Here is a 13,610-nt window from a genome sequence, read left to right as displayed (position 1 = left end):
AACAACCAAAAAATTATACACTTAACATTTGACAACCAAACAATTATACACCATTTAATAATACCACCTTAACATTTGACAACCAAACAATTATACACCTATTTATAATACCACCTTAACATTTGACAACCTAACAATTATACACCTATTTAATAATACCACCTAACATTTGACAACCAAACAATTATACACCATTTAATAATACTACCTTAAAATTTGACAACCACAGAATTATACTTATTTAATAATACCACCTTAACATTTGACAACCAAACAATTATACACCATTTAATAATACCACCTTAAAATTTGACAACCAAAGAATTATACACTTATCTAATAATACCACCTTAACATTTGACAACCAAAGAATTATACACCTATTTAATAATACCACCTTAACATTTGACAACCAAAGAATTATACACCTATTTAATAATACCACCTTAACATTTGACAACCAAAGAATTATAGAGAACGCGACATTTCGGACTGCTTTGTGCTGACTGTGAAATTTGGTGGAGGAGGAATTATGGTATGGGGTTGTTTTTCAGGAGTTGGGCTTGGCCCCTTAGTGACAGTGAAAGGAACTTTGAATGCTCCAGGATACCAAAACATTTTGGACAATTCCATGCTCCCAACCTTGTGGGAACAGTTTGGAGCGGGCCCCTTCCTCTTCCAACATAACTGTGCACCAGTGCACAAAGCAAGGTTTATAAAGACATGGATGACAGAGTCTGGTGTGGATGAACTTGACTGGCCTGCACAGAGTCCTGACCTAAACCTGATACAACACCTTTGGGATGAATTAGAACGGAGACTGAGAGCCAGGCCTTCTCGACCAATATCAGTGTGTGACCTCACCAATGCGTTTTTGGAAAAATGGTGGAAAATTCTTATAAACACACTCTGCAACTTTGTGGACAGTCTTCCCAGAAGAGTTGAAGCTGTAATAGCTGCAAAAGGAGGACCCACATCATATTGAACCCTATGGGTTAGGAATAGTTCATATGTGAGTCAAGGCAGGTGGCCAAATACTTTTGGCAATATAGTGTACCTCATTTCCTTACAAGAAATAACAGGAATATAGAAAACATCACCTGCAGTGTCAAGTATCCAGGATTTATTTTGCAGTCACACTGCTTGAATTTTTGGCTAAAAGGTTACTGACTCGATCTCAACTCACTGAATCGTTTTGGATCGTTCTACATACCGGTAAACTAATATTGTCCCTGAATAGTATCGGCTACCTCAAGTTATGATTCGAATCGAATCGTTGTTAAAACAAATTGTTACACTCCTAATAAAAGGAGACTATTTAATCTAAACAAGCGAGGGAGATGACTGATCTCTCATTTAGTGCTCATCAACTGCTTCAAGGTACACATACATATTATTGTTAGCACATCATTAAAAGGCCAATTGTGCATAATAGGATTATTTCAAAGATTTGGACAGGACAATTAGTAATGAGAGCAAATAAACTTCACTTGAATGATTGCAATGTTTGATTAGTGGGCATGCTCAGTTGTAAAGGCCACACTACAAGGTAGGAATATGTTTACAGTGCTACTTCAACTTTAAAGTTACTGAACTTAAAAACTTGTTGTCTACATAACATGTAATAATGGATCTTTGGTCAAATTTCTGTATAGATTATGATTTACAGATCATCTTCAAGCTGCTTTCTAACCATCTCTTCAGGATGCGCCATTTTGTGGGCGGTCTTGTTTACGTGCCTCCACTTTGACAACATCTTCTCCCTGCCATCGAGTCTACTGAGAGATAAAAGTTGGAAAATGGCAAGAGTCAGTCTGCCCTACAACAAGAGGATAGAAATAAAGAAGGAACTCATTGACTATGGGGCGAACTACAATGGCGGTATCGTGCTAAGCTCTCTAGGTAAAACCTTACCGTATATGGACATATCCATTGACCAGATAGGATAAAAAAAACAAAACATCCCAAGGCAGAGCAAATTCCCAAACGGCTCTTTTGGGGAAGGTATGAAGAAAGGCAAGATTGTTTTATAAATATCTCTGCAATGCCTACACTGTTTGACTCCAAATGTTATCTAAAATAAACATAAGCCAGTACCATTAGGTTAGAATCAGGTTGTTTTTTTTGCATAATAGGGCCCCTTTCGGGGTCTTTTGAGATAAGAGTGCTTTCTCTGCTAACTTTGTGTGGCAAGCAAAAAATGGAGTTACAGGCATCCCCGCCATTAAATGTCAGTGAACCCCGTGAGAAAACATCTGGTCTTAGTCACTAGCATAAGTTTTTAGCTAGACATTGACATAGGTGTGTGTGTGAGTGTGGAGGACAGTGCTGAGAAGAAGAACTGGATGATACTTATTGAATTAAAAGAAGAAATCATTAAAAACCTGACAGAGTTAAATGCAAAGAAATTTGAGTCTATCCCAGCTAGTCCGCACCATATTGAAGCAGAATGAGTCAAACACCAACCAATAATCTTAAAATAACATCTTAACGTTGAACATTTATCCATGAAAATAGGGAAAAGCTGCCGATAGTTAGTGTTTGACGGAGAAGAAGCTGGAAGTAAGCAAATGCTGTACATAATTACTACATTACTTTAGAAAACTACTCTAGTAGTTTGTGTTCCATTCTCTTGTATTATTTTTATACAATATTTATTATACACGTTTGCTTTTGTTTGGTTGTTACATGTTAAAACTGCGGTGTTTTATTGGGGCCAAGTGTTGATTTCAATTCATTTCAATGAGAGGTGTTGATTTAGAATACAAGTGTTTCCAGTTAAGAGTGCAGTCACAGAACCAATGAAGTTCTTAAGTTACTACTGTATTATTGCAGTAAGTACACGATTTCCTGGTGTTGTAGCATTGTGACAGGGACACACAATTAGAAACAGCCCTCAGAATGATGCAAACTACAACCACAATAACATATTGTTAACGCTATACCTAAATGCTAGGGGTGTAACGGTACACAAACATTTCGGCTCGGTACGTACCTCGGTTTAGAGGTCACGGTTCGGTTCATTTTCGGTACAGTAAGAAAACAACCAAATATAAATTTTTGGGTTATTTATTTACCAAATTTGCAAAATCTTCCACCAAAAATATTTTTCTTACTGGAATATGTGATGTGAAGTACCGTATTTTTCGGACTATACGTCGCACCGGCCGAAAATGCACAATAAAGAAGAAAAAAAACATATATACGTCGCACTGGAGTATAAATCGCATTTTTGGGGGAAATTTATTTGATAAAAGCCAACACCAAGAATAGACATTTGAAAGGCAATTTAAAATAAATAAAGAATAGTGAACAACAGGCTGAATAAGTGTACGTTATATGAGGCATAAATAACCAACTGGTATGTTAACGTAACATATTATGGTAAGAGTCATTCAAATAACTATAACATATAGAACATGCTATACGTTTACCAAACAATCTGTCTCTCCCGATCGCTAAATCCCATGAAATCTTCCTCCTCTGTGTCGCTCCTGGTATGCGCCCCGCTAGCGTTCATTCTTTCTGCTGCTCGATCGCCGTTTTCTGGTGCATATTTCACTACGTCCAGCTTGTAATCTGCAGTATATGATTTCCTTTTCGGTGCCATTTTAGTTCAGTCCTTCTCAGTTTTTATAAGTTACCACGATTGTTGATGTGATCCATTTTAATAGCTCCGGCAGTAGCGTATAGCATAAAGCAGTTAGCATTCCAAAACCCACAATGCATTTCTGCCATGACCCGCACCCGCCGAATTCTTATTGGTTGGTGTGTGTGTGTGTGTGTGACGATTGCGGACATTTGCTTCGTCGCTCACGCGAATGAGATAAATAATATTATTTGATATTTTACGGTAATATGTTAATAATTTCACACATAAATCGCTCCGGATTATACGTCGCACCCCCGGCCAAACTATGAAAAAAACGTCGACTTATAGTCCGAAAAATACGGTAATCGGAACCTTGGATAGGTCAATAATTCATAACAACATTGATTTTGATTCAATATTATGTGAATGTGAGTGTGAATGTTGTCTGTCTATCTGTGTTGGCCCTGCGATGAGGTGGCGACTTGTCCAGGGTGTACCGCTCCTTCCGCCCGATTGTAGCTGAGATAGGCTCCAGCACCCCCCGCGACCCCGAAGGGAATAAGCGGTAGAAAATGGATGGATGGATTATGTTTTGAGCAATGACAGTTTGAAAGAAAAAAAACCAGCTTTGTTTTATTAGTCAACATTGCAACTTTTTCTAAATTACATTTAACCTTTAAGCTTTTTTATTTCACTTTTGTTATGTTTTTGTTTATTTTAATAGTATTTTTAGAATGTGCCGTGGGCCTTTAAAACATTAGCTGTGGGCCGCAAACGGCCTCCGGGGCACACTTTCGACACCCCTGCTATAGATAATAAAAAATTAAATCTGATAAATCTATGGATAAAAAGCAGAGCCTGGCGACGCATGCGTGTTTATCATAACTCTCTCTCTCTCTCTGCCTCTGCCCCTCCCTCACCAATGCTGCTGCGCACCTTCACAATTTGTTTTGTTTTTAACCCCTTCTTAACCCTGAACGTACATTGAAAATACACGCAACCCTAACTCAAAATGCCGGACATTTGAGGCATTTAAGAAACTACGCCCTGACAGCTCCGCAAAAGAGGACGTATGGTCAGTCTATCGTAGCCCGTTAGCTGCTTGCATGCCGTGTGTTGTGCCTCGGTGTGCATTGTTTACACAACGTGCATTATGCTACTTAATATGTCCGTGTGGAAACTCGTTCGGTACACCTCCGAACCGAGCCGGAACCCCCGTACCGAAATGGTTCAATACAAATACACGTACCGTTACACCCCTACTAAATGCTGATTTTTTCGACAGCTCTATTGAATGTCTTAAATTAATGTTATCTAAAGTCAAGCTCAATTGTTTGTTTCACCTTGTTCTTGTCATTCTTGAGCTGCAGGGTGAGTCTGGTGTTGGTTAGCTCCATGGTCTCCAGCAGGGCTCGATAGGAAGACTCGCCAGGCTTCAATGCTCGCTGACGCCTGAAAGTCAAAGGTGTTACTCTTGTGTGTGACTAAATGTGAGGCTACCATAGTTCCCATGACTGCATTGGACTCACTTGCAGAAGGCACTCTGGTCACAGGTTTTGAAGTTGGCTCTGTCCACAGCCAGTGTAGCAGTCAGAGACACAGCAAGCCACAGCAGCAGGACAGACGCCATCCTGCCAAAGTCAAGATAACAACTGAAGCTTTGCCATCACAGGGATTAAATTAAGGGGGTATTTATTTACATGATGCCATTTTTGCAAGCCATCCATCCATCCATTTCCTACCACTTGTCCCTTTTGGGATCGCGGGGGGTGCTGGAGCCTATCTTAGCTGCATTCGGACTGGTTTAATTGACAGTGTAAATTGTTCATCTTGAAAGTGTTTAATGTACCATTTATTTTACTCTTTTATAAGCGACATGTTGGAGACCTCTAGTCCATATTAGGGATGTCCCGATCCAGGTTTTTGCACTTCCTATCCGATACCGATACTGACCGAGAATGGCCTATCCGAGCATGTATTAAAGTTTAAAGTTATTTAGCCTACTTAGTTGTCAGAATCATGTTGAAAAGGGTTTTAGTACTCTTGATAACAACTAGCCAGCTGAATTAGGTGAGTTTGAATAATACACAATGGTTGGTAACAAGAAACTGACCTGTTTATTCAAGGATAAACACAAAATAGACAAAATTATACATGACAAACACAAATGGCATCATTGAAACAAGGGCTGGGCGATATGGCCTTTTTTTTAATATTGCGATATTTTAAGGCCATATTGCGATACACGATATATATCTCGATATTTTGCCTTAGCCTTGAATGAACACTTGATGCATATAATCACAGCAGTATGATGATTCTATGTGTTTTGATTGATTGATTGAGACTTTTATTAGTAGGTTGCACAGTGAAGTACATATTCCGTACAATTGACCACTAAATGGTAACACCCGGATAAGTTTTTCAACTTGTTTAAGTCGGGGTCCACTTAAATTGATTCATGATACCGATATATACTATCAGATATATACTATCATCATAATACAGTCATCACACAAGATAATCACATTGAATTATTTACATTATTTATAATCCAGGGTGTGGAGGGGGGCGCCGGATGTAAGTGTCAAAAAGACAGCCAAAAGAGTTTGATATGAGAATAAATCTAAAGTTAAAATATAGGGTAGAAATGCATCCATTTGCAGGAAATGTAGTCTTGATTTTCAACATTTTCTTTCAAGGCTTGCATGTCTACATTAAAACATTATTCTTCATACTGCATTAATATATTCTACTTTTAAACTTTCATGCAGAGAAGGAAATCACAACTAAAAAAATCACAAATTTTTTCATACGGTGTTGATCTGGAAATTTTTGCCTCGGCATTTTGATGGTGTGGACGTGTGGCACCGAATGGAGATAAGCGTCTCGACAGACGTTATAATATTTGAACAATGATGACGAAAACTGTTTTCTCTGTCGTGTCCGTGTGTCGAAAATTGTTATGCCCTTATTTTTTTATTTGATTTTGTGCGTGGCATATAAATGCTATGCGCAGAGGACGTTTAAACAGTGCGCAATTGCACAAGCGCTCACCTTAGAGAGAACGTTGGTCACACGGCTGCGCTAGCATCACAGCTAACGTTAGCCATGCTGCTACCTCTCTGCTCAGGGAGGACGTATACGTATGTGACGTATGACGTGACAGTATGTGACGTGTGTAAGAAGGTGCGCTTGCTGTCTGTGAGAAGCACAGACACAGAAAAGTGTGAGAAGAACCTGTCGTGTAATGCCAGCAGCTAAAAGCAACTGCGTGAGAATCCACAGACCTGTGGATGTGTTGAAGGTGTGCTGGAAAATGCGGAACGGAAATTATGGAGCAGCAGAAAAGTGGAATGTACTATTTAAATAGGTGCGTTGGAAAACACGGAGCGGAGTTTTTTTTTTATACTGGATTTGGATCGGCATTTTCCCATGTCTTGCCGATACGCATTTTTTTGCAAATATCGGCGGCCGATCCGATCCAAATATCGGATCGGGACATCCCTAGTCCATATAGACACCACTTACACTGGATTTTGTTTTTCCCTAGATGGCACCGCTGTAGTGGCTGCTGGTGGCAGGAGCTTTGGGCTCTTGTATCATCCTTTTGTGTTCCTGGTGTTTCCCTCTTGTTTTCATGTGTCTTTTTTTATGTGCCTTTTGGTTGGGACTGTGTGACAAGGGGTGGCACTTTCCTGATTTCTACTATGCTTTTTTGTGGGCTTCTGGATCTGCCTCCCGGGAGCCTTTTGGCCATGGAGAGAGTCCAGAGTCCGTTCGGAGAGACTGGAGAAGATGTGGATGTAGAGACAGGGCTGCGGAGCAGGCGCTGAGCCAGACAAGCTTCACAGTGTCTTGGCTGAATGAGCAGGTATCGGACACCTCGGTGTCCTTGGATGTAGTTCATTGAAATACCACAACACTGATAAGTTACATTTAAGAACTTGCACACAAAGCAACACTGGAGGTGACTATGACGTGCACATTTTCTGCGCATGCGTACTAGGTCACCTCCAGTGTTGCTGTGGTGAAATGTGTCCTCTGCATTTGACCCATCACCCTTGATCTCCCCCTGGGAGGTGAGGGGTACAGTGGGCAGTAGCGGTGGCCGCGCCCGGGAATAGTTTCTGGTGATTTAATCCCCAATTCCAACCCTTGATGCGGAGTGCCACGCAGGGAGGTAATGGGTCCCATTTTTATAATCTTTGGTATGACTCGGCCGGGGTTTGAACTCACAATCTACCGATCTCAGGGCGGACACTCTAACCACTAGGCCAGTGGTTCTTAACCTGGGTTCGATCAAACCCTAGGGGTTCGGTAAGTCGGGCTCAGGGTTTCGGCGGAGGTCAAGACACACCCGACTCATCATGTAAATAAAAACTTCTCCCTATCGGCGTATTACGGATACGGCAACAGCAGAAGTCAGACTGTTGCAGGTGTGTAATTTGTTGTGAGTTTATGCTCTGTGTTGGTTTTGTTGTTTGAACAAGATGATGTTCATGCACGGTTCATTTTGTGCACCAGTAATAAAACATGGTAACACTTTAGTACGAGGAACATATTCACAATTAATTAGTTCCTTATTAACATGCAAATTAGTAACATATTGGCTCTTAACTAGTCAATATTAAGTACTTATTAATGCCTTATTCGGCATGGCCTTATTATAACCCTAACCTAGTTATGGGTTGATGAGGCGTCATGAAGCGTTTCGACACATTGCAAAACTGTATTGATACTGTGTCACTAAATACTGACATCTGCTGGACATTAAAAATCCCTACAGGCAACCTATGGACCGACTCAACTGACACTGATTTTATGACCTAGTATATACAATAATATAAACCAAGTCAGTGTATTTCATTTAGGATTATTTCATAACTTCATTTAAATAAAAATATATTTTTATCTTTTTTAGATACAGTCAATAAATAATGTGAACATGTATCATAACATGGAAATCTAAGAGAACGTGTTGTGAATGAGGATGCTTGTGGACTGGGATTATTTTTTTTATTTTTTTTTTTTACACACTTTTATTTTTTTTTAAAAACAGTTTTTCCAACGTATTACCGAAACAGCTCATGATCGGTCACGTGACTTTCTAAAAGCGGTACGCGCATCGACCCAGGGTTTTGCTCTATGAGCTCGACGCATGCGCTGATGCATCGGTGTTGCCGGACCCATCACTACCCTAACCCTAACTCTAAGCAAATAACTCTAAATTAAGTCTTTGTTACTTAGAATATGTTCCCCATTCTAAAGTGTTACCAAAAACATATAACTGTCTTGAATTTGAGAAAAAAAACATTTTATTTTTCACTAAAGAAAGGTTCGGTGAATGCGCATATGAAACTGGTGGGGTTCAGTACCTCCAACAAGGTTAAAGGGGAACATTATCACCAGACCTATGTAAGCGTCAATATATACCTTGATGTTGCAGAAAAAAAGACCTTTTTTTTTTTACCGATTTCCGAACTCTAAATGGGTGAATTTTGGCGAATTAAACGCCTTTCTATTATTCGCTCTCGGAGCGATGACGTCACATTGTGACGTCACATCGGGAAGCAATCCGCCATTTTCTCACTTTCGTCGGTGTGTTGTCGGAGGGTGTAACAACACGAACAGGGACGGATTCAAGTTGCACCAGTGGCCCAAAGATGCGAAAGCGGCAAGAAATTGGACGAAATTTGTTAAAAATACGAGGCTGTGGGGAAAGCCGACGAAATGGTCAGTCGTTTGTTCCGCACACAAGCTATGCTACGACAGAGATGGCAAGAATGTGTGGATATTCTGCGACACTCAAAGCAGATGCTGACATCAACTCCAAAACTGGACAGATCAGCTTTCAGGAAAAGAGAGCGGATGAGGGTATGTCTACAGAATATATTAATTGATGAAAACTTTATTCATTACCCGCGGTTTTACGTAAATTATTATACATAAACTGTGTTTACCAATAATTTAGCTTAAAAACATTTATTTTTTTCAATCATTCGAGTACATTCGGGTAGTCTTGTGTAATGCAGTATTTTGTATCTATTTAGGTATGGTTAACCTGAGTGCTGAAATCGTGGAAAAATATATGTTCTTAGCGCGCCTGAAATGGGCTGTCTGCACTCTCAAAGTGCATGTTGTTGCCAAATGTATTTCATATGCTGTAAACCGAGTTCATAGTTGTTAGTTTCCTTTAATGCCAAACAAACACATACCAATCGTTGGTTAGAAGGCGATCGCCGAATTCGTCCTCGCTTTCTCCCGTGTCGCTGGCTGTCGTGTCGTTTTCGTCGGTTTCGCTTGCATACGGTTCAAACCGATATGGCTCAATAGCTTCAGTTTCTTCTTCAATTTCGTTTTCGCTACCTGCCTCCACACTACAACCATCCGTTTCAATACATGCGTAATCTGTTGAATCGCTTAAGCCGCTGAAATCCGAGTCTGAATCCGAGCTAATGTCGCTATATCTTGCTGTTCTATCCGCCATGTTTGTTTGTGTTGGCATCACTATGTGACGTCACAGGAAAATGGACGGGTGTATATAACGATGGTTAAAATCAGGCACTTTGAAGCTTTTTTTAGGGATATTGCGTGATGGGTAAAATTTTGAAAAAAACTTCAAAAAATAAAATAAGCCACTGGGAACTGATTTTTAATGGTTTTAACCCTTCTGAAATTGTGATAATGTTCCCCTTTAAGAACCACTGCACTAGGCCACTGAGTAGGTTTGGGTTTGATCCTGTTCTGTCTCCCTGTAATGTGTGATCCTGTTCTGTCTCCCTGTAATGTTTATCTGCTCTTGAATGGGATTTTGCTGAAAATCTGAATTTCCCCTCGGGGATGAATAAAGTACATGTGATTCTGATTTCGCTCTCTTTGCATAGCAAACACACCCTCAATGAAAAGCCGACAGGAAATGCACCAGACGATTCATTTCAAACCTAATTAAAAATGACACATACACTTTGTAAAGGCAGCTTATTATTTTTAAACCCATTTAGACGAGGACCTTCAACGCCATCAGTCGAGCGAACACTCGCTGGAGCCGTTTGAGATTGTAGAAAGCGGCATTAAATCGACCACATAAACTAAACATGACTTTGAAACTAAACAATGACTTTAGAAAAGGAGAAGTGTGAGTGAATCGCCATTTAAAACGCATCCTTGCGAGCTAGCTAGCCTGCTAAGTCAATGGCGAGGCTGTCCAACTATCTCTGCGATAAACACTAACTTGACTGGAATTATCGGCGTCTGCGGTAATAACGTCGTTTCCCCACGAAAACCGTGAGCCACAAAGGCCGGGTTGAGTGATGAATGTCACAATGATAGAGCCTTAAAAGTCTTACCTCTCCGGGAAGGTCGCCATCTTGTTCACGGATCTCTGTGACTCCGCCCCTGACGCCAACGATGTTCAAACCTGGGATTTTTTTTTCAAACAGCAAATCTCGATATAACTCATTTATTCAGGCGGAGCTGACTGAAATAATAGTTATTAAAGCGTTTAAATGTAACATGGTGTGAACGTGTTCTCTTTCGCGGTGCTTTTGGTGAGGGTGATGACGTGATTGGAGCTGAATGACGTGTCCTCTCAGGCACAGACACGTCATCTCCACGCATGCGCGCGCAGTTCATCTCCAATGCTTCAAAAATGAAGATTTCCACATCAATACGAAGGATTTCAGCAGCCACTCAATGCAATCAGGAAAAGCTAAAGTCCACTAACCATGTTAAACCCAGATTCCGATCTAACAAAGGTCTTAACTCATTCTCCTTCTATGCCACATCAATATGGAATGCACTCCCAACAGGTGTAAAAGAAAGTGCATCTCTATCCTCCTTCAAAACCGCACTAAAAGAACACCTCCAGGCAACGTAACCCCTAGACTAACTCCCTCCCTTCCACATCCCACCTCCCCGGATTATAAATAACCAAATGTAAATAATTAAATGTACAAACCCGTTTCCATATGAGTTGGGAAATTGTTTTAGATGTAAATATAAACGGAATACAATGATTTGCAAATCCTTTTCAACCCATATTCAATTGAATGCACTACAAAGACAAGATATTTGATGTTCAAACTGATAAACTTAATTTTAATTAACTTAGAATTTCATGGCTGCAACACGTGCCAAAGTAGTTGGGAAAAGGCATGTTCACCACTGTGTTACATGGCCTTTCCTTTTAACAACACTCAGTAAATGTTTGGGAACTGAGGAGACACATTTTTTAAGCTTCTCAGGTGGAATTCTTTCCCATTCGTGCTTGATGTACAGCTTAAGTTGTTCAACAGTCCGGGGGTCTCCGTTGTGGTATTCTAGGCCTCCTAATGAGCCCCACATTTTCAATGGGAGACAGGTCTGGACTACAGGCAGGCCAGTCTAGTACCCGCACTCTTTTACTATGAAGCCACGTTGATGTAACACGTGGCTTGGCATTGTCTTGCTGAAATAAGCAGGGGCGTCCATGGTAACGTTGCTTGGATGGCAACATATGTTGCTCCAAAACCTGTATGTACCTTTCAGCATTAATGGTGCATTCACAGATGTGTAAGTTACCCATGTCTTGGGCACTAATACACCCCCATACCATCACAGATGCTGGCTTTTCAACTTTGCGCCTATAACAATCCGGATAGTTATTTTCCTCTTTGGTCCGGAGGACACAACGTCCACAGTTTCCAAAAACAATTTGAAATGTGGACTCGTCAGACCACAGAACACTTTTCCACTTTGTATCAGTCCATCTTAGATGAGCTCAGGCCCAGCGAAGCCGACGGCGTTTCTGGGTGTTGTTGATAAACGGTTTTCGCCTTGCATAGGAGAGTTTTAACTTGCACTTACAGATGTAGCGACCAACTGTAGTTACTGACAGTGGGTTTCTGAAGTGTTCCTGAGCCCATGTGGTGATATCCTTTACACACTGATGTCGCTTGTTGATGCAGTACAGCCTGAGGGATCGAAGGTCACGGGCTTAGCTGCTTACGTGCAGTGATTTCTCCAGATTCTCTGAACCCTTAGATGATATTACGGACCGTAGATGGTGAAATCCCTAAATTCCTTGCAATAGCTGGTTGAGAAAGGTTTTTCTTAAACTGTTTCAACAATTTGCTCATGCATTTGTTGACAAAGTGGTGACCCTCGCCCCATCCTTGTTTGTGAATGACTGAGCATTTCATGGAATCTACTTTTATACCCAATCATGGCACCCACCTGTTCCCAATTTGCCTGTTCACCTGTGGGATGTTCCAAATAAGTGTTTGATGAGCATTCCTCAACTTTATCAGTATTTATTGCCACCTTTCCCAACTTCTTTTTCACGTGTTGCTGGCATCAAATTCTAAAGTTAATGATTATTTGCAACAAAAAAAATGTTTATCAGTTTGAACATCAAATATGTTGTCTTTGTAGAATATTCAACTGAATATGGGTTGGAAATGATTTGCAAATCATTGTATTCCGTTTATATTTACATCTAACACAATTTCCCAACTCATATGGAAACAGGGTTTGTATTTGCTTATATGTCCCTTGGCAAGTTTACCTGCAATAAGGCGCTTTTGGTAGCCATCCACAAGCTTCTGCTTGAATTTTTCACCACAAAATTGGTGCAGTTCAGATAAATGTGTTGCTTTTCTGACATGGACTTGTTTCTTCAGCATTGTCCACACCTTTGAGTCAGGACTTTGCGAAGGCCATTCTAAAACCTTCATTCTTTTGACCCAGCAGATTTGCTCACATTTTCAGTAGACCCATAATAAATTCATAAAAGAAGCAAACTTCATGAATGTTTTTTTGTGACCAACAAGTATGTGCTCCAATCACTCTATCACAAAAAAATAAGAGTTGTAGAAATGATTGTAAAGTCAAGACAGCCATGACATGATGTTCTTTACAAGTGGATGTACATTTTTGACCGCCACTATATGTACAAATATTCGTAACTTCAATCAAAAAGCATCCAACAGACATTAAAGGAAAACAATATAACTGCTGCACAAAGCATTGCTAATAA

General features: G+C 40.3%; 1 protein-coding gene across 2 annotated transcripts in view; it reads right to left on the bottom strand.

The window, feature by feature from the left end:
- ganabb (glucosidase II alpha subunit b) overlaps positions 1-11,151 on the bottom strand; it is a 52,850-nt gene extending 41,699 nt beyond the window's left edge. Inside the window, exons 1-3 of one of the 2 annotated variants that reach the window (XM_061930452.1) lie at positions 10,942-11,151; positions 5,122-5,223; positions 4,936-5,044 (exon numbers count right to left, since the gene is read on the bottom strand). In XM_061930452.1, coding sequence (XP_061786436.1) covers positions 4,936-5,044; positions 5,122-5,223; positions 10,942-10,961 — 231 coding nt within the window. In that variant the 5' untranslated portion in view covers positions 10,962-11,151. The remainder of the gene's footprint in view (positions 1-4,935; positions 5,045-5,121; positions 5,224-10,941) is intronic. The other variant, XM_061930453.1, reaches the window with a different exon arrangement.
- Between the last annotated feature and the right edge of the window lie 2,459 nt (positions 11,152-13,610).

This window comes from Nerophis lumbriciformis, linkage group LG36 (assembly GCF_033978685.3).
Source record: "Nerophis lumbriciformis linkage group LG36, RoL_Nlum_v2.1, whole genome shotgun sequence".
Classification (NCBI taxonomy): domain Eukaryota; kingdom Metazoa; phylum Chordata; class Actinopteri; order Syngnathiformes; family Syngnathidae; genus Nerophis; species Nerophis lumbriciformis.
Note: the sequence above shows the minus strand (reverse complement) of the source record. Positions and strands in the feature narration are given on the sequence as shown.